General features: G+C 40.2%; 1 protein-coding gene across 1 annotated transcript in view; it reads right to left on the bottom strand.

The window, feature by feature from the left end:
* The window catches only part of gmps (guanine monophosphate synthase), a 77,150-nt gene that overhangs the window by 31,619 nt on the left and 24,856 nt on the right, over positions 1–20,675 (bottom strand). Inside the window, exons 5-7 of the mRNA XM_034168096.1 lie at positions 15,201–15,304; positions 12,313–12,506; positions 5,115–5,280 (exon numbers count right to left, since the gene is read on the bottom strand). Coding sequence (XP_034023987.1) covers positions 5,115–5,280; positions 12,313–12,506; positions 15,201–15,304 — 464 coding nt within the window. The remainder of the gene's footprint in view (positions 1–5,114; positions 5,281–12,312; positions 12,507–15,200; positions 15,305–20,675) is intronic.

Here is a 20,675-nt window from a genome sequence, read left to right as displayed (position 1 = left end):
ATTTTCACCTTACCTATGATGAGGACATTCAAAAAAAGCTTGGTTAAGATTTTTGTCTGTGGTACGTTTTTTCTGAAGCGCCCAATTTTCAATTATGGTTCAGTGCTATTTGGCCAGAATTCTAGAATTTATATCTTACGGAATAACTAACAAGATGACAGTGGCATAGTAAATAAATTACCTTTACCTGTCATGTTTAGATATAGCATATACATTTGCACCATGTTTAGATGTCATGTAGAGAATATTTTGACAAAGATTTTTTTCCCCCCTAATTTTGCTGACAAAAAAAAAAAAAAAAAAAAAAAAAAAATCACTTTCAGTTTGAAAGCCACTAAAAGATTGCAAGCCTCCCTAGATACTATTTGTATACAAAAATAAGCAGCTTTTGTGAAAAACATCCTTATGGGGTCCTTTTAATAAAAACACTTTCAATTTTTATTTTCAGTATACTGCAGGGTCATTGAGGGGGTTAATGTGACCCAAAGTTTCCCCTACCCCCAAAAAACGGTATTTACGAAATCAGCTGATTAGTTCTAATTCATGGAATAATTGATACTGAAACTTGATTTTGCTACTAAGGTACAGGGTGTTGTTATCTGGAAGTTCACTGACACCATTTTAACCCTTTTCAATTTTGCCTCATTTGCATTATTTCAAAATGGCTGCCAAAATGTCCTCCACATGGCCCCAGGAGACATGAAGTTGGTCTATGTCTAATACATGCATGTAAGTCCTAAGTTCCCCATCCATTTCCCTAGAGCCAAGCATATCCAAGACCACGCTGCCATCTATTGTTCTTAAAGTGACCCACATCTTGTAACCTTAAGCCATTCTATTTTTTAGGAAGAAGCCATTTTCTTCTCTTTGTTTTGAAAGTGAAGTGACCTTGTCACCTTTCTCTAAGCTATTGTATGTGCTATTACAAAGTAGAGCTGATAGATAAGTTTCCAGAGTAATAACAGATGATCTTATCTACATCATCACAGTCTGTTCTGACCTTTATGCATCTGTAAAGGCCTTCTTAGGATTCACAATGGCCTAAGTGGCCAAGAAGTGATTTCCTGGATGTCTGGTGTGTAGGCCTATCGAACCCAAGCATATTTCACTAGTAGCCTACAACAGAAATAGATTATGTTTATGTCATTAGTGTATGGACACAGTGATCTCATCTAAATCAAGAATTGTACTTTTATTTGATTTCATAACAAGAAGGGACTCTAACAACTAGTGCTGCCCTCTTTTTTTGAGCTTTTGTACTAAAACTCCAATGTATACAGTAGGAAACTGATTGTGAGTCCACATCTTCAGAAAATGCTGTTAATGACATTAAATCATGTAGCAAATGTGTATGCCATGTCTAAACATGATAGATAAAGGTGATTTTTTTCATTCTGATACTGTCTTCTTGTTAGCTATTCTGTCAAACCTGAATTCTTGAATTTCGACCCATTAGCCATGCTGTGATGGCATAAATCGTGCTGCAGAAAAAACGTACCACGGATGAAAATCTTAACCAAGCTTTTTTGAATGTCCTCATCATATGTAAGGTGAAAATGCAAGTTTTGACTCTCAAAGAGAAATGTACACGAACCCCCCCCACCAGAGCCTATACTACACTGCAAGATTAATCTCCATCAAAATATAACCAGGAATTGTTGGCTTCTAATATTTGGTACTCTAAAATTATAGGTAGAGACCTAGAATTATCTGCCTCCCCAGCTGTATTCACTGTGGTGACACAAAACCTAATTTTGAAAAACCACAGACAAGTTGTCTGGCTTTCACCACATTTGTAGCCAGAAGACAAACTCTGATGAGGTGGAAAGACTAACCCTCTAGCTTTTACTCAGTGCAGTGGATAAGAGATATGCTGTATTTGTATTAAACTGGAGAGGATAAAGTATACTGTTAGGGGGACAACCGATGGGCTGCCTTATCAGTAAAAACCTTTTTTAAATCATATTGATAGCTTAAGCTCAGATCATTTTGTGAATGAATGATCATAAGTATTCATATTTGTAACAAAGAGATGACCCTTTGGTTCATCAATTACTGCTCCTCTCTTCTATGTACTTCAACGCTTGTTTGTGTTCCAGATAGAGTATGTCACCTTGGGTCCCTAATAATTTATTGTATTGCATTTTGTTTATTAGAACTGTCTTTTTTATTATCATGGTTTTTATTTTCTTATGGGGAGGTGATTTCCTCAATGTTACTGTGAGTGGGGTTACATTTTATGGTGTTCTGTTATTGCGTTGGGGAAAAAAAACAAAAAAAAAAACACAACTAAACCTTGTTCAAAATAAATAAATACAAATAACCAGGAACCTTTGTTAAAATGTTAAACACCCAAGGTTGGAACATGTAAATGTTCAGATGTAGTAAAGAAAAACAGGCACATACGAGGGTAGGCTGAAAAGTTCTAAGGCTGACTATGATGCAGTTGTCGAATTGAACAAATTCAGGGTTATTTTTTCTACATACCGTATTTTCCGGACTATAAGTCGCACCGGAGTATAAGTCGCACCAGCCACTTTATCCATTATAAAGAAAAATAAACCATAAATAAGTCGCACCGGAGTATAAGTCGCACCAGCCACTTTATCCATTATAAAGAAAAATAAACCATAAATAAGGTCCACTGGACTATAAGTCCCATGGACATACAGGTATGTTAACATGAAAAGTTCAGATGATAATATTGTGACGGCTACCGTTTTCGGATGCATATTTCACCAGTCGCAACTTGTAATCTGCAGAGTATGATTTTCTTTTTGGTGGCATTTTTTCGGGCCTTCTCCGTTGTCTTGTTATGTTATCAGTAACGTTAAAATTTTTATTTTTCTATGGTAGTCAGAAGTCGCAGGAACAGTCACACAAGCCTCGAGTGCCCTCTCGTGAGCTGCATTTTACCTACGGATATGTTTGTATTTTGCGGACCACATTGCGAGCCGAACCATGCAGCGCCTACCTGCGCAGCTCATGACCACCCAGCGGTGTCGATCCAGCTCCTTCCAAGTGCAGACGCTAATCCTCCGCCGTCGCTCAGTGCTCCCATGCAGCTCTCAGCGTCAACTCTGCTCACACTGATATCCAAGGGTTGAAGCTGTCTTGTTAGCCGTCCCGGAATAAACACCATGTTCGTCTGCTTCAAACGCTTTTCACAATCATCGACGCCAGCTCCTTCCAACTGCACACGCTAATCCTCCGCCGTCGCTCACCCAGTGCTCCCACGCAGCTCTCAGCGTCAACTTAAACACTCTGCTCACACTGATATCCAAGGGTTGAAGCTGTCTTGTTAGCCGTCCCGGAATAAACACCATGTTCGTCTGCTTCAAACGCTTTTCACAATCATCGACGCCAGCTCCTTCCAAGTGCACACGCTAATCCTCCGCCGTCGCTCACCCAATGCTCCCACGCAGCTCTCAGCGTCAACTTAAACACTCTGCTCACATTGATATCCAAGGGTTGAAGCTGTTCTGTTCGCCATGCCGGAATAACAGCAAGCACCGTGTTCGTCAGCTTCACACGCTGAGTGAGGTGAGGAATACGCATCCAAAGTTCTGTTCTCTGATTGGTTATCGCGACCAGCGTGAACTATAGGATGGCCGTCATACTACAGTGCCCATGATGCATTGCATTTCCTTTTCGGGTGGCCATTTTAAAACATAGATCGACTCTGTCACGTAAAATTGTTTTGTTACAGTAAATTAATTGAGATCCTACCGGTATATTTTTCATTTATAAGTCGCACCGGAGTATAGGTCGCACCCCCGGCCAAAACATGTAAAAAAGTGCGACTTATAGTCCGGAAAATACGGTAGTCTCCCTGTAACTCCACACACTTCTTTCAGCGGTGCTTGAGTGCTTCGATTCCCCTGGCATAGAAGCTTTCATCTTGAGAGTCAAAATAGTCCTCAACGGCAGCCATCACCTCATCACTGCTCCGATAGTGCTTCCCAGCCAAGTTTTTTTTTCAGGTTTGGGAACAGATGAAAGTCCGAGGGTGCCAAGTCAGGGGAGTATGGTGGGTGATCTACCAGTTCGAATCCACACTCGTGGATAGTGGCCATGGCCACTGTTGACTTGTGAGCTGGGGCATTGTCTTGATGGAACAGCACCCCTTTCGTCAGCTTTCCTGGTCGCTTCTTTTTGATAGCCTAGCATAACTGTCTCAGTAAGTGAGAATAGTACTGTCCATTTATGGTTTGTCCCTTTTCAAGATAGTCCACGAACACAATGCCCTTGGCATCCCAGAAAACTGAAACCATGACCTTCCCCGCAGACGAAACGACCTTGGTCTTCTTTGGAGGTGGTGACCTTTGGTGTTTCCACTGCACTGATTGTTTCTTTGTCTCTGGTTCAAAGTGGTGAACCCAACACTCATCCTGGGTAAGAAAACGTCCCATGCAATTGGCTGGATCCTCTTCAAATTGCGCCAAGTTTGCCTTTGACATGACTAGCCTGGTGCGTTTCTGATCAGGCATCAGAAGACGTGGCACCCACCGAGCTGACACCTTTGACATTCCAAGTTCTTCATGCAGAATGTGTTCAATTCTCTCACGGGATATTCCCACAGCATCTGCTAGCTGATTAATCGTCGATCGTCTCTCGTCCATCACCATTTCATGAACAAGGTCAATGTTTTTCTGGGTTGTGGCTGTTGCAGGCCGCCCAGACCTTGGGTCATCTTCAAGGCTCTCTCTGCCCCTCTTGAATTCAGCTGCCCACTTCTGCACTGTAGGTATGGAGGGAGCTTCATCCCCTAATGTAGCAACCATATCCACATGAATGTCCTCGGGCTTTAACCCCTTATTATGCAGGTACTTAATCACACCGCAATGCCAGATTTTGTCCATTTTTGCCGTTTCCCTCTACCACGAACTTTCAAACTTGGCTATGAACCACAAACTACCTCACAACCTGGAAGAAAATAACACAGTTAGTCATCAGAAGAGTTGAACTTAATGCATGCCACGTTTTATTGAAATGGCATTTCTCCTTCTTGGTGAGCCTTAGAACTTTTCAGCCTACCCCTGTACTGCTGTTTCCACAGTGCTTTTAATGAACAAATATAATGCAAAGCGTTTGAGTTCAGTTCTTTGTCCTACCTTTGAGTTTGATGCCCAACTTTGTGAGGGCTTCCTCCACACTCTGACTCTCCTGCTTCCTCATGAAGCCATTGTCTATGTGAACTGCAATAACTTGATCCTGGTTCAGAGCTTTGTTAAGAAGGGCTGTGCATACTGTTGAGTCCACTCCACCACTGAGCAGCACCTGAGGATGTCATCCATATCAGTGTTTTCCAAGAATGGCTCAGTTCTGCATCCACATCTTCAATACTCTTCACACCATAGACATCTCGCTGGACACACCAACTCAACTAACACCATCTCTTTCATAATCACAACACACACAGCTGAAAAAAACCCACCATTAATCATTTACCAACACCTTTATGTCGCAAATCATGTATTTTTGCTAATAGCAGTAGAATAAAAATATCCACTTTAAGTTAAATAAAATACAAGTTTTAATAAAGTATTATTAAACTTTCCATTGCAGTACTGCAGGTATAGTTTTGCTTTATTAAATGTATTATTATTATTATTATTGTTTACCTTTGCACACGCTGTTTGATGCACATTTTCCTCCACTCGCACTCATCTTGTGTGTTATTAAAGAGCTGACGTAACATGTGAATTTCTCCCCTGTGAGATCAATAAAGTCTTATCTTCTACAGGAACAGGAGTCCTAGAAACATAGCAGGAAAGGCTGCAACTTGCTTTATTGCACTTACTAAAGCCTGGGTCCCACCGAATAATGAAGGATGAATAAGGAGCCACGCAGCATGTTTTCTTTGCTACGAGACGGTTTCTTCAACTATCGTGGGAGTTTCGTGGCTCTGAGAGGCATTATCTTCAGTTAACAAGGCTCCTCTCTGAGCGTGGCGCTAATTTCAAGATGTTCAAAATTTAGCAACAACAGCGTGGCGCAGTTTGTGTACGAGTTACTGCGACGGCTTAGAGGTGCTTACGAGTCTGCTAAAAGCCCATTATCCGTTCGCCTGGTAACTACGCAGGACCCGAGAGGCTATTTTTGGAGCAGCTGCCATTTTGCTGCACACAATTCCACCTGCTCTGTGCACTGGATGCTGTATATGAAATAATTATTTTGTAGCAGATTAATCATTTTCTGCCAAACATTGGATGCTGAAAACACCTCTAATCGCTTCTGGAATCACAGAGAACTGTTTCATCTGGATGCTTTTTTTCCCCCTCTCTTTCCTGCTCCATATGGAATGTATTTTGAAACAGCTTAAGGTAACTATTTTTAATGTTTTTTTTATAGCTTGATAAAACAGTTCCTAGCTGTAAACGTATGTCTATGGTTGATTTAATATCTTGTTATTGGATCATATGAGCTCCGCTGTGTGTGCACACTGCGTACTGAGGCAGTGACTCATCACGCTCCAAAGGAGCATTTAGGCAGAACGCCAGCTCACAAAAGAGTGACTTTTCAGTCAATATTGGACGAACACAAAGTTAAAACTTGGATGACTGTTTAAAGCAGCAGAAGATATAACTCCAGTGAAGCAGCTAAAAGCAGCGCAGAGGTGTGTGGCAACACAGAAGGAGAAGCGCGCAAAAGTCCGATTTTGAAGACATAACACAAAGTTAAAAGTTGCATCATGGTGACTTGTAAGCTGCGCAAGAAATATGTTTTTTTTTTTTTTTAAATGATCCACAGGTGTATATAATTTGTACACCTGTACAATTAATTAATTAAAGTGGCCACCTCATTCTGCATGCAGAAAGTGCACAAAAGAGCGATTTTGCAGAAATAAATGGACGAACACAAAGTTAAAAGTGATCACGGTGTAAAAATGACTGTTTAAAGCCTTGGAAAAAATAAAGCCAGCAAGCCACGGATGGAATTTAAGCCAGTGAGACTGAGCACAAAGTTGACAAGGAATGGAATGGACAACAGCGTCAAGTGTGCAAAAGAGCGATTTTGCAGAAATAAATGGAAGAACAAAGTTTATAGTGGGATCATGGTGTGCGTGTTTAAAGCCGCAGAAGAAATAAAGCCACTGAGCCGCGGAGCCAGCGAGGAGCACAGAGGCAGCTCTCCAGGAACCCGTGGTTCAGTTCTAGCTGGTCTGGTGCATTACAGGTGGACAGCAATCTGGCGCACAGCACACAACCGTGGGACTGTACTGGAGCATCTATTTTTGAACTGCGTTTAAAACATGTGACATCTTTAAATGTTGCTGTGAATTGAAAACCCAGACTTTAAAAGGGACCAGGTGTGGGAGGGCTGGAGGTTTGGACCAAACCCATGCCTAAACATGCGCCAACATGGCATTATCATGGCGCTACGTGGCTTAGTGTGGCTGATGTGAGCCATTTGAGGCTCTAATGACAGGTCGGTCATGGCTCACTAGAGGCTGCTACATGGCACATGCGGGGTACAGAGAGGCACATAGAGGCACCTTCATAGCGGATATGTGATAGATTTTATTTTATCATGTATGAAATGTTTCTGCTTGTGCTGGCGCTTTGTCTGCAAATGAAGTTCCTAACGGATAAATAAAGTTATTTTGATTTGATATGATTAGAAACATGAGAGAGGTCTGTAATTTTAAGATAAAACTTTATTGATCTCACAGTGGAGAAATTCACGTTATGTCAGCTCTTAAAAAAAAAAAAAAAAAAAAAAAAAAAAAAACACACACACAAGATGGGTGCGAATACAGGAAATTGTGCAAGGGTAAGCAATAATAATACTTGTAACAATACAATAAAATAAGAAAATTAGGTAGAAATTATTATATATATATATATATACATACATACACACACACATATACATACACACACACACACACATTTTCAACATAGGTACACTTCAACTGTGAGAGACAAAATGAGAAAGAAAAAAAAAAAAAAAATCCATCACATTGTCGGATTTTTAAAGAATTTATTTGTACAACCCCTGGCAAAAATTATGGAATCACCGGCCTCGGTGGATGTTCATTCAGTTGTTTAATTTTGTAGAAAAAAAAGCAGATCACAGATATGACACAAAACTAAAGTCATTTCAAATGGCAACTTTCTGGCTTTAAGAAACACTATAAGAAATCAGGAAAAAAAATTGTGGCAGTCAGTAACGGTTACTTTTTTAGACCAAGCAGAGGGAAAAAAATATGGAATCACTCAATTCTGAGGAAAAAATGATGGAATCACGAAAAACAAAAGAACGCTCCAACACATCACTAGTATTTTGTTGCACCACCTCTGGCTTTTATAACAGCTTGCAGTCTCTGAGGCATGGACTTAATGAGTGACAAACAGTACTCTTCATCAATCTGGCTCCAACTTTCTCTGATTGCTGTTGCCAGATCACCTTTGCAGGTTGGAGCCTTGTCATGGACCATTTTCTTCAACTTCCACCAAAGATCTTCAATTGGATTAAGATCCGGACTATTTGCAGGCCATGACATTGACCCTATGTGTCTTTTTGCAAGGAATGTTTTCACAGTTTTTGCTCTATGGCAAGCTGCATTATCATCTTCAGAAATGATTTCATCATCCCCAAACATCCTTTCAATTGATGGGATAAGAAAATTGTCCAAAATACCAGTTTCCTCCCAATCATTCCTCATTTGTTTTGTTGTGCATTTTCGATTTTTGAGACATACTGCTTTAGGTTTTCCGTCTTTACGCTTTGATGTCTTCCTTGGTCTACCAGTATGTTTGCCTTGAACAACCTTCCCATGTTTGTATTTGGTCCAGAGTTTAGACACAACTGACTGAACAACCAACATCTTTTGCAACATTGCGTGATGATTTACCCTCTTTTAAGAGTTTGATAATCCTCTCCTTTGTTTCAACTGACATCTCTCGTGTTGGAGCCATGATTCATGTCAGTCCATTTGGTGCAACAGCTCTCCAAGGTGTGAGCCCTCCTTTTTAGATGCAGACTAACGAGCAGATCTGATTTGATGCAGGTGTTAGTTTTGGGGATGAAAATTTACAGGGTGATTCCATAATTTATTCCTCAGAATTGAGTGAGTCCATATTTTTTTTCCCTCTGCTTGGTCTAAAAAAGTAACTGTTACTGACTGCCACAATTTTTTTTCCTGATTTCTTATAGTGTTTCTTAAAACCAGATAGTTGCCATTTGAAATGACTTTAGATTTGTGTCAAGTCTGTGATCTGCTTTTTTTCTACAAAATTAAACAACTGAATGAACATCCTCCAAGGCCGGTGATTCCATAATCTTTGCCAGGGGTTGTAAATTATGGTGGAAAATAAGTATTTGGTCAATAACAAAAGTTCAACTCAATACTTTGTAACATAATCTTTGTTGGCAATGACAGAGGTCAAACGTTTCCTGTAAATCTTCACCAGGTTTGCACACACTGTAGCTGGTATTTTGGTCCATTCCTCCATGCAGATCTCCTCTAGAGCAGTGATGGTTTGGGGCTGTCACTGAGCAACATGGACTTTCAACTCCCTCAACAAATTTTCTATGGGGTTTAGGTCTGGAGACTGGCTAGGCCACTCCAGGACCTTGAAATGCTTTTTACGGAGCCACTCCTTTGTTGCCTGAGCGGTGTGTTTGGGATCACTGATGCTGCCATGTTGCATCTTCAATGCTCTCACTGATGGAAGGAAGTTTGGCTTAAAATCTCAAGATGGCCATGTTCATACTTCCCTTAACACGGATCAATCATCCTGTCCCCTTTGCAGAAAAACAGCCCCAAAGCATGATGTTTCCACCCCCATGCTTCACAGTAGATATGGTGTTCTTGGGATGCAACTCAGCTTTCTTCTTCCTCCAAACACGACGAGTAGGGTTTTTACCAAAATGTTCTATTTTGGTGTCATCTGACCACATGATATTCTCCCAATCCTCTTCTGGATCATCCATATGCTCTCTGGCAAACTTCAGACAGGCCTGGACATGTACTGGCTTAAGCAGTGACACGCCTGGCACTGCAGGATTTGAGTCCCTCTCTGCGTAGTGTGTAGCCTTTGTTACTTTGATCCAGCTCTCTGCAGGTCATTCATCACGTCCCTCTGTGTAGTTCTGGGATTTTTGTTCACCATTCTCATGATCATTTTGACCCCATGGGATGAGATCTTGCGTGGAGCCCCAGATCGAGGGAGATTATCAATGGTCTTGTATGCCTTCCATTTTCTTATAATTGCTCCCACAGTTGATTTATTCACACCAACATGCTTGACAGGAGGGACAGCTACCCTGTCATTAGGAGGGTGCTAACTAGAGCACAACAGATGCAAATTAAAGCAATTGTTTAGTCACTAGCCGATAGCAGTCTGCCTCTCGGTAGGAGGGGTCTGGTTAGGTTTAAAACTCCAGCTTTTGTGGCTTCTGCGATTTGAAGCGAAACATCCTCGCGTCAAGCAACCCAGTCCAGTCGAAGATTCAAGCTTCTCTACTCTTCTTAGCCTGGTGCACATCTATAATTTTCTTCCTGGTGTACTTCGACAGCTCTTTGGTCTTGGCCATGGTTGAGTTTGGAGTCAGACTGTTTGAGGCTGTGGATAGGTGTCTTTTATACAAATAACTAGTTCAAACAGGTGCCACTAATACAGGTAACAGGTGGAGGACCGAAGAGCTTCTTAAAGAAGAAGTTACAGGTCTGTGAGAGCCAGAAATCTTGCTTGTTTATGGGTGACCAAATACTTATTTTCCACCATAATTTACAAATAAATTCTTTAAAAATCCTACAATGTGATTTTCTGGATTTTTTTCCTAATTTTGTCTCTCATAATTGAAGTGTACCTATGTTGAAAATTACAGCCCTGTCTCATCTTCCTAAGTAGGAGAACTTGCACAATCAGGGGCTGACTAAATATGTTTTGGCCCCACTGTATATGAGAAACATGTTATATAAACACATAAATGAAGCGATTTTAGACAGACTTGCCACTGACATCACGGTGCAGCTCAACTCTGATTGGCTGTCACCCTCCCCACTCAAAAAAAGAAAAAAAGAAAAAAGGAACAGATTGAGACTTTTTAACCTCTTAAAATAGGTCAAGGTTAGCCATCTTTGAACTTGTCCAAGGCCTGTGTTCCAAGGATGTTCACTGTGAATTTGAAGACTTTGGCAGTAATAGAACTGGACTTACGCTGAGCACAGACAGAAATGCTCTTGAACTATGGCATTCGCAATACGAGGTGCCATATTTGATGGCCTTGGGTAAAAATGTTTTTTTTGTTTTTTTAAATCAGTACTTAAAACATCACAGAAATATGAAATCAGTACCATTAATTAATGGTACTTGTACATGTAGTATGTGCACCTTTATGTTTTAACAAGTCAATAAAGATTGTAACTAATGATTAGAAGAGTGAAATAAATAAAAATGAAAAGAGTTGATTTAAATCAATAAAAGTCTATTTAAATAAATAAAATAAAAAAAACAACTCAAAAATCGTTACATTTTAGAAAAAAAAGTTTTGTTTTTTGTTGTTTTGTTTTTTGTATTTTTTTTTTTACCAGCCCTGTGTGTGGTTACCAAAATGGGGCCTAAAGAAAGTGTTCCAAAAGTTTTGCCAACACCTCAATTCTGCACTGTGATGGTGTGGAGGTAGAACTACAAATATTGTGCCAGCATCCAAGTAGTTTACAGATTTGACTAACTATTGTGGGAACAGTACTTTTATTCTAGTTAGTTGAAATCAACAACTGACAATGTACGCCCAAAGTACTTTACAATAATGCCTCACATTCACACACCGATGTCACGGTGCTAACGTGCAAGGAGCTCAATTGCACACTTGGAGCAATTTGGGTATATTTTCAGACATAAGCTACAGCAAACCTGAGAATGTACACTCTCAAAAATAAAAGTTCCTAAATGAGACAACCACACTTTAATGCAAAAATATGACAGACTGTCCACTGTTTTTTTTTTTTTTTTTTTTTTTTAAACAAACCGGATCTTATGCCTTGAGTGTGTTCTCTTTATTGCCTTCACTCCACTGAGAAGAATCTCAGTTTGTAGAAGCTAAGGTAATAGACTAAATGTTTTTAGCATAACAAGATATCATTTGAGTTTAATTGGTTGCACTTCACACATTGCTGTTGCCACTACATTGTGATCACAAAATGTAATCCTGTCAATTTAAAAATTAGCACATTTCCCTAAAGTCAAATGACATCACCCACATATTATGAAAGCAACTTTATATGCACACTGTACACATAATGCCCTCTATTTATAGTAATCTCTCCATCCTAAAAACAAACTATGCAGTTCCACTTACCAGCACTTTTGATGCGTCTACTTTTTCTCTTATCTCGTTGATGCACACCTGTTCGCGATTCTGTACAGTGAAGTTATTGGTGCATCCCGCAATCTCAAACAGGAAATTATGAAGCATGTCCATGCCACGCTCTGTCAAGTCTACTTCAGGGTGAAACTGTGTACCATACAGCTTCTTCTGTTCATTGGCAATCCCTGAGAGAGGTGGGAAAAAAAAAAAATCAAAGTATCATTAGTTTAATTTTATTCACTTAGTGTCCAAAGAGGGGGAAAAAAACAAAGTATCATTAGTTTAATTTTATTCACTTGGTGTCCAAAGACATCAAACAAGGATGGACAAATTGCCCCACGGCAATGAGAAATGGAGTCAGTATTGCACCAAACTCTGTACCTGCTTTGAAATATTAGCTGGCAGCTGAATGCTAACTGAAAATTATTATTTTGTTTATTTATACAGTGCCAAATCACAACATAAGTTGCCCCAAGGGGCAAGCACACTAGCAACAATGCAAAAGAAAAACTCCCTCAGGTATATAGATGACAGGAAGAAACTCCAAGCAGACCACATTCAGTGGGGTGACCATACTGGGGGGGGGGAAAAAAAAAAACATTTTCCTCTGTATACTAATACGTGTTGTGACTTTCACCAAATATTCCTGTAGTTACTTCATTATTTTAAATTTGTTTATTTACCCAATTCAGTTTGCAGATACTAATGAAAGACTGAATTTGACACCATAGTTGTAGGGCATGGCCTCGATTCACCCTAATTAGATAAATACATTAATGATGTCTCAACAAAAACCTGAGTTTTGAACTGCAAAGACTGTGCTCACTCTCAGTTGAGAAATTCCTAAGTCATCTGATGATCTTCAGATAAGCTTGGAGACATCCCCCCATGGGCCAACACTGGGCTTCACAGCAGAAACAGAATGGTAAATCGAAGTTCTTGAAAAGGAGCCCTTGCCTGGTTTATCAGTTACATTCCAGTCATTATAAATTACATGACATTATAATGGCTTCACGTCAGAATCTGAGCCCAAATTTTATGACCTCACACCAAGGCCAGACTGCAAGACGATATCTCTTCCACAACACATGGCCATAAAACTTTGTCCTGATAACAGCTATTATCCTTAGGTCTAAATGAAGAAAGACATTCTTTTAAAATAAAAGAATTGCTTCAGTATTATTTTATTCATATATAAAAACTTCTACTGTTGCTTGTATTGATTAATCAAATGAAATGCTTTGCACATAATCATTCCATTTTATTGACATGTGTCCATTGCAACTGATGTGTGTTTAAGTGTGATCTTTCTAATGATTAATAATGTATATCCATTCGAGTGTCTTTAACAATAGTATAACAAAATAGTTAATGTGTTTAAATAGCTGAATCATTTGGGTCTGCCCTGTGAAGACATGAAGTTTTCTGTGAGATTACACACCCTAAATGGGTGGAGTTTGGTGACGTCAGTCCCCCTTAAAAAGTTAGAACAGAGCGCTGCTCTCCCCTTCTCGTCTTCTCTTGCCCCTTCTTCGCTCCTCTCTTTTGTCTCTCTCTCTTCTTAAACGCTTAATTTTTATTTTTGGGTCAACAAGGCCTCATGCTAAGCTAAGCTAGCTAAAGCTACCACGTGGCTTCATTCATTCATCCTTTATTCTTCGAAAAACAAAGTTTTAAACCTGATGCTTTAAGGTGCGTCGTCTTGAATTTTTAAGAGAACTTCAGAGGTGAACTTTTCAAAATAATAGCGAAATTACAGGAAAGTGACTTTTCCTTTTTGAAATTTTCCAACGTTTTTTAAAGTTTTAACTTTTTCCTAAATTCACAAAGACGTTTAATCTGGCTGCAATAAACTTTTTAAAAGCTACCAGAAACCATTTTCAATAAACACCTTCCACCTCTGGGCTCCTGCAAGCTGATGATGGTGCTGATTTCAAACAATCAGCCAACCTGTCGGTAAAGCCAGCCACAAGCCTTTGGGATCGCCTGGGGAGACCGCCGAGTTAACCCCTTGACCCAAGTGAGGGTTTGCTGTCAATGGATACAAAGTGGCTTCCATTTAAGCATATTCATATGTTTAAGATTTTTCTTAATAATTGCTTTCAATTTTCATCTAACTTCTAATCAGATTCATTTACTTTTAAGCTCTGTCTCTCTCTCTCTTCCAACGTCTCATGAGTAAGTAGGAATTGTGTCCATAAATGAACTTATTTATTCACTGTCCACAAAAATGCCAGTAAACTGTTCATTTCTTATATAACTGTAAATAAATTGTAAATATTTCTGCTGTGCTTCATGTTGTGTTCAGAAGGAAACCTTTGATTAATCATATTGTAGAATTCAGACTTTCAGATCAGAGACTGATTAATTCAATTGGGACTGATTAAATTGAGACTAATAAATTACTGAATGTTTAAATTAAAGTACCTATGCTTCAAATAGGTGGTGCCCCGAGTAATAATTAGATAATAAGTACTAAACCCTAAATTGTTAATTATTTTGGTGACTCATTAGATGGGGCCTAGTCCAATCTAATTCAATTTGGGAGTTTAACTGATTATTCACTACATTCTTATGGTGCTCCGGTGTGAGTCGATCTAGAATTGACCAATTTGGTTACATCTTTATGGTTCCCGTGTGAGGTACCATTCATTCCAAATAATTAAATTAATGTAAATTTGTTACATTATATTGGTCCCCCGTTGCAAGGCCTGTAAATTTGTTACATAGTGGTTCCGTAGACATACCATAGAGAAGAAAAACAAAAACACTGCATTATTAAATGGAAGTTTCAAAATAATTAATTCAAACCAAGCAGTGCTAGTAAATGTGACTCAGTTTTATTAACAAAGTTCACAGTGTCTTTAGTGCCTGCTTACCAGCAATGATGTTTCCCGACTGTGCCACCACTTTAAAGCCGTCAGCCACCTTTTCCACACTGTCTCCATGGGTCAACAGCACCAGTTCATCTTTCTGTAGGCCTCTGAGAGAATAAACACAGACAGAAGACATGTGGTGTGCTATAAAGTGGCCTGAAAATATGTGCACAGTCAGTTCATACAAATGTGAGAGGCAGACTGAAATAAAAGCCTACGGGCTTCTATTTTAGACTCCTGTATTTGTGGTGAAAAATATGTGGGAGCTGGAATCGTTTTACAGTCTGTGTAGTAAACATGGCACTCAGCAAAACCAGGTGAGCAGTGGTTAATGTAAACTGCTACTTTTAAAATCAGTAAAATGTACACCTTAATCTTTCTACCCAATTACATTTTAAGAAATTAACTGGGGTGGAGAGACAGACATTCATTTTGGTATTTTTAATTTTATTTTTAAGGAAAAAAAGGCATTTTTTTAGATTAATGAATTTTAAAACTTTTTAAAAGGATCTGCAGGAACCCTATTCCAAAGAGGAGCAAAGAAACCAGTAAAATAAACTAAAGCGTATACCGCTGAAATCAAGAGATTTGGAAATTTTAATCGCTGCTGCTTAATTTAATAGTCTGTCAATCGTTGCATCTCGAGGTGGAATATACACCGCTGTAAGCTTCAAGGTCTAGGCCAACGAGGAAGGGAGTGCCAAGATGGTGCCATTGTGTCTGGCTGCTCGTCTGCTGCTCTCCAGTCTGTTTGTTATTTTATTGTTTTTAACTTGTCCTGTTTTTGAATCAGAGTCAATGCGGGTGTATGATCGCCAAACGCTGCTGGATCTCCAGCCCCGGTTCGGGGTGCGGTGCATTTATCGGCGGGTGGACAGAACTTTCCGCCCCCATTTTTATTGGAGGTGCTGGCTTTTCTGTGCCAGGCTCCTGCGCTGCCTTTCGGTCGAAAGTGCAGTCATCGCCGCGGGAGATGAAGTGGCCGACTGATGAAGCTGAAGCACTGTGTGGCCTGCTGTGCACAGAATTCTGGCGGGATTTGTCCTGCACTGGCGCCTTGTGGATCCGGTTAAAGCTTGCATGGTACCACTGGTCGGCTCTGAGGACTGTCTGCCCGGCCGTCCACGTCTTCGCCGGATTGATGTGCGCCAGTGGAGCTCTCGGAACCTGGGTTTGTTTCACCCGGTTCCGAACAGTCAGACTGTCATCCCCACTGAGGTCCTTAACCTGGGTCTCATTAACATCAGATCATTGTCCTCGAAATCTTTGTTGATTAATGATCTAATTATTGATCATCATTTCGATATAATTGGCTTATGTGAAACCTGGCTCAAACCCACAACTCTCCTTCCTCTGAATGAGGCCTGCTCACCGGCGTACACATTTAGTCATGGGTGTCGTGGTGTGAAGCAAGGCGGGGGGTGATGCTTTTATTTATGAATCTAGGTTTTCTTTATTAGGTGTTATGGGTCACAAATATAATTTGTTTGAACATCTGACTCTCCGTTATGCCCATGGTGCCAGGTACTGTCAGGGTCATAAAACTGGAGCTCAGTTATGTTATTTTGTCACTGTACGAGTACTGTACTCGTATATAGGCCCCCTGGCTCATACTCTGATTTCTTAGATGAATTTGGTGTGTTCATCTCTAGTTTGTCAACTAGTGCAGATAACATTTTGATTATTGGTGACTTTAACATTCATATAAATAGGCCTTCTGATCCCCTTAGCAAATCATTTATGCAAATTGTGGATGCATTAGGATTCCAGCAATATTAGTGGAAATACCCTGGATCTGGTTCTTGCACGTGGGTTTGCCGTCACAAATATCGATATCTTGCCTCTCGCATCTAGTCTCAGACCATTCACTTATCAGGTTTACATTTACGCTGCTGCATTTAGTGGAACAACAACCTTGTCTACTACTGCGGCGTCGTATTAAACCCTCAACTATGACTGAACTTGAGGTTAGACTACCTGATATTTTAGTTTTGAGTTTGGAGAATGCTAAATCAGTAAACAGCCTTCCGCATAGTTTAAATTTAGCACTTAAAACTACACTTGATAAGATTGCGCCTCCTCTTTTGGGGCCATGCCCTCCCAAGGCACAGTCAGCTTGGTTCAATGGTTACTTGCCCGACCTCAGGCAGAAGACTAGAGGTTTGGAACGGAAATGACAAAGTTCCAAATTACAGGTGTTCCGCCTTGTGTGGCGCGATGCTATTTTAGATTATAGGCATACACTGCTGGCCACAAAGTGGGCCTATTACTCTGATTTGATCAGTAAAAACAAACATAACTCATAAGTTCTTGTTTGACACAGTAGCATTTCTTATTCACGGGCAGCCACCTGTTGGACATTCTCCCTTTTCAGCGCAGGATTTCTTGGATTATTTTGAGAAGAAAATAGAAGCTATTAGGCTGAGAATACCTCAGCACACCTCGGCCCAGCCATTAAAACCTGCTATGGAGGTGGGTGCTACCACTGAGGTGTTACCTAGATTTACAGAATTTAATAGTATTTCATCAGGCATGCTGACGAAACTCATGGTGTCTACATAAAGCACAACCTGTTTATTTGATCCTATACCAACAAAACTGTTTAAGGACCTGTTCAACTGTTTATTATCATCAATCTGTCATTAACCTCTGGATCTGTTCCGAAATGTTTTAAATCTGCAATGATTAAACCATTACTTAAGAAATCTAATCTTGACCTTAGTGTTTTAAAAAGTTACAGGCCAACAGCAAATCTATCATTCTGTTCCAAAATTTTAGAAAAGGTGGTTTCACGGCAGCTCGTGGACCACCTCACTGAGAATCTTTCTGAACCGCTGCAGTCTGCTTTTAGGAAATGTCACTCCACAGAGACAGCGCGCACTAAAGTAGTGACTGATCTTCTGCAAGCAATGGACTCAGACACCACTACGGTTTTGGTGTTGTTAGATCTCAGTGCTGTGTTTGATACCGTGGATCATTATATTTTTGGATTACTGGAAGTGCCTTTGCGTGGTTGATGTCATATCTGTCCAGTCGTTCTCAATGTGTCTTTACCTCTAATCTTAGTGACATGAGATTTGGGGTTCCACAGGGATCCGCTTTAGGCCCCTTGCTTATCTCCCTGTATGTAGCACCCCTTGGGCGTATACTGCAGTGTTTTGTGATTGCCTTTCATTGTTATGCTGATGATACTCAGTTGTACATGCCAATGACTGCGGGAAATCTCACTCCCATAAAATCCCTGGAGAACTGTCTTCTATCAGTAAGAAGTTGGATGTCTAGTAACGTCCTACTTTTAAACTCTGATAAGACTGAAATGATGGTTCTTGGTCCAGTGAGACATCGGCATCAATTTGACCAGTTGGCGCTCGGCCTGGGTTTGTGTGTCATACATCATATGGACAAAATGAGGAACCTTGGGGTAATTTTTGATCCCATGCCGTCTTTGGACCTCCACATCAGGGATGTTACTAGGACTGCTTTTTTCCATTTGTGAAATATAGCAAGGATCCGCCCCATCCTGTTTATGGCTGATGCTGAGACCCTGATTCATGCTTTTGTTTCTTCTAGACTAGATTATTGTAATGTTCTATTTTCAGGGTTACTGCAGTCCAGTACCGGGGTCTTCAGCTGGTTCAGAATGCTGCCGCCAGACTTTTGACATGTAGCAGAAGGTCTGAACATATCACACCCATTTTAGCATCTTTGCACTGGCTCCCTGTCTCTGTGATTGCAGATTTTAAGGTTTTGTTATTCACATATAAAGTTGTTCATGGACTGGCGCCACCTTATCTGGCTGATCTGGTGGAACGTTACGTGCCAGCCCGGGCTTTGCGGTCACGGGATGCGTGACTTCTCTGTGTTCCCAGGGTGAAGAAGAAGTCAGCAGGTCAAAGAGCCTTTTCTCATCGTGCACCCACCCTGTGGAACAGTCTTCCTGCGACCGTGAGGCAGTCAGAGTCCGTGGACATTTTTAAGTCAAGACTGAAAATCCATTTTTATTCTCTTTCTTATGAATAGTTTGATTTTTTTTTTATATCCGTTTTATTCTTTTACTTTTGTTTTGAATTATGCATTTGAAATTTTTTCATTAATTTTTAAATTATTTAAATTTTATGTTGAATTGTTCCGTGTAAGGCACCTTGAGACAACTTTTGTTGTGATTTGGCGCATTCTAAGATAATTAAATTAATTAAACTAATTAAATTAAGCTTGACAATATTGAAGTCCCATTGAAGATAAAAAATTCATTGTCTCATTAAAAATGCTCCAGGAGAACAGCTGGTAGAAACAGTCTCCACCTCATAAAACACCTCTGCTCTTATCTTAAGACAGATATGCACTCCAATTTTATAACAAGATATATGCCTCAGGTTTTGGGTGTTTTACAAACATGAGCTCAAACATTTTTTGTTTTCTTAAAGACAGTGAGACATAATGCACGGATCTGCATCCAAATCATGTCCAAAGCGTAGAGTTTAACCGTACAACAAATATTTTCACCAAGCATCACAAGTGCTGGGTCACTTTTACTGAGTTAACACTGATGACAGCAGGACTGCAACTAAATTATTTTCCATAATCATTAATTGATCAATTATTTTCTCAGTTAGTTGATAATTGCTCCTTGGGACTTCGGCGAGGGTGGTCGCATCTCCTCCTCTCTCCTGTATCTCTGCTCCAACCTTCAAAGTCCCTACTTCACCAGACTGTGAATTCTTCAAACTATACTGGATTAACCATGGAATTGATCAGCTGGTCTCTGAACGTTGACACCACGACCCCTCAACTGTCTGTCATGATTCATGAGTTGGGCAAGGCGATACATTCTCAGACCGCGTTAACCCTTGAACTTAGAGAACATCTCGGAGCAAATGTATGCCTTGCGAAGGAAGATGTCGGAGACCAGGAAATACTCATAAATTGTATTTCGTTGGTTAGAGGAGCTGCAAATGTGGTTTCTCTGATCAGCCCTAAACATGGCAGGCTCATCAGCCTCCAAAGGTCAAAATGCCCACTGTTTTCCTCCAGAAGAATTTCTATGGCCTTGGTGAACCATTTAGCTGCCCTCTTATCTTCTGTCCTCCCCGACAGTCAGTCTGATGTTGTCAAGGCAACTCCTGACATTATGCACACACTGACAAAGTGGTACAAACTCATCTGACTGATACGAACTCATCTCATCTGCACTCATGACGCACACCCCAACCACCCCCCGCCCTGTCGCTCCACTCGAGATCGCGGCTGCGCGGGACACTGCTGCACCCCCCACATTCTCATTGCCTCAATTTGGATGATGGACTGTCTTAAAGTTTAGCGTACATAAACAATCAAATGTATATGTATGGGTGTTCTAAATGTGATGTGTGCCATTATTACGTTCAACTTGTAATAATTGTGGATTAATTGTATTTTTGTCTGAGGTGATTGTGTGGGAAGAAATTTCATTGCACTTGTTGTAATGACAAATTTATATAT

The sequence above is a fragment of the Thalassophryne amazonica genome, chromosome 4 (genome assembly GCF_902500255.1).
Source record: "Thalassophryne amazonica chromosome 4, fThaAma1.1, whole genome shotgun sequence".
Taxonomy (NCBI): Eukaryota; Metazoa; Chordata; class Actinopteri; order Batrachoidiformes; family Batrachoididae; genus Thalassophryne; species Thalassophryne amazonica.
Note: the sequence above shows the minus strand (reverse complement) of the source record. Positions and strands in the feature narration are given on the sequence as shown.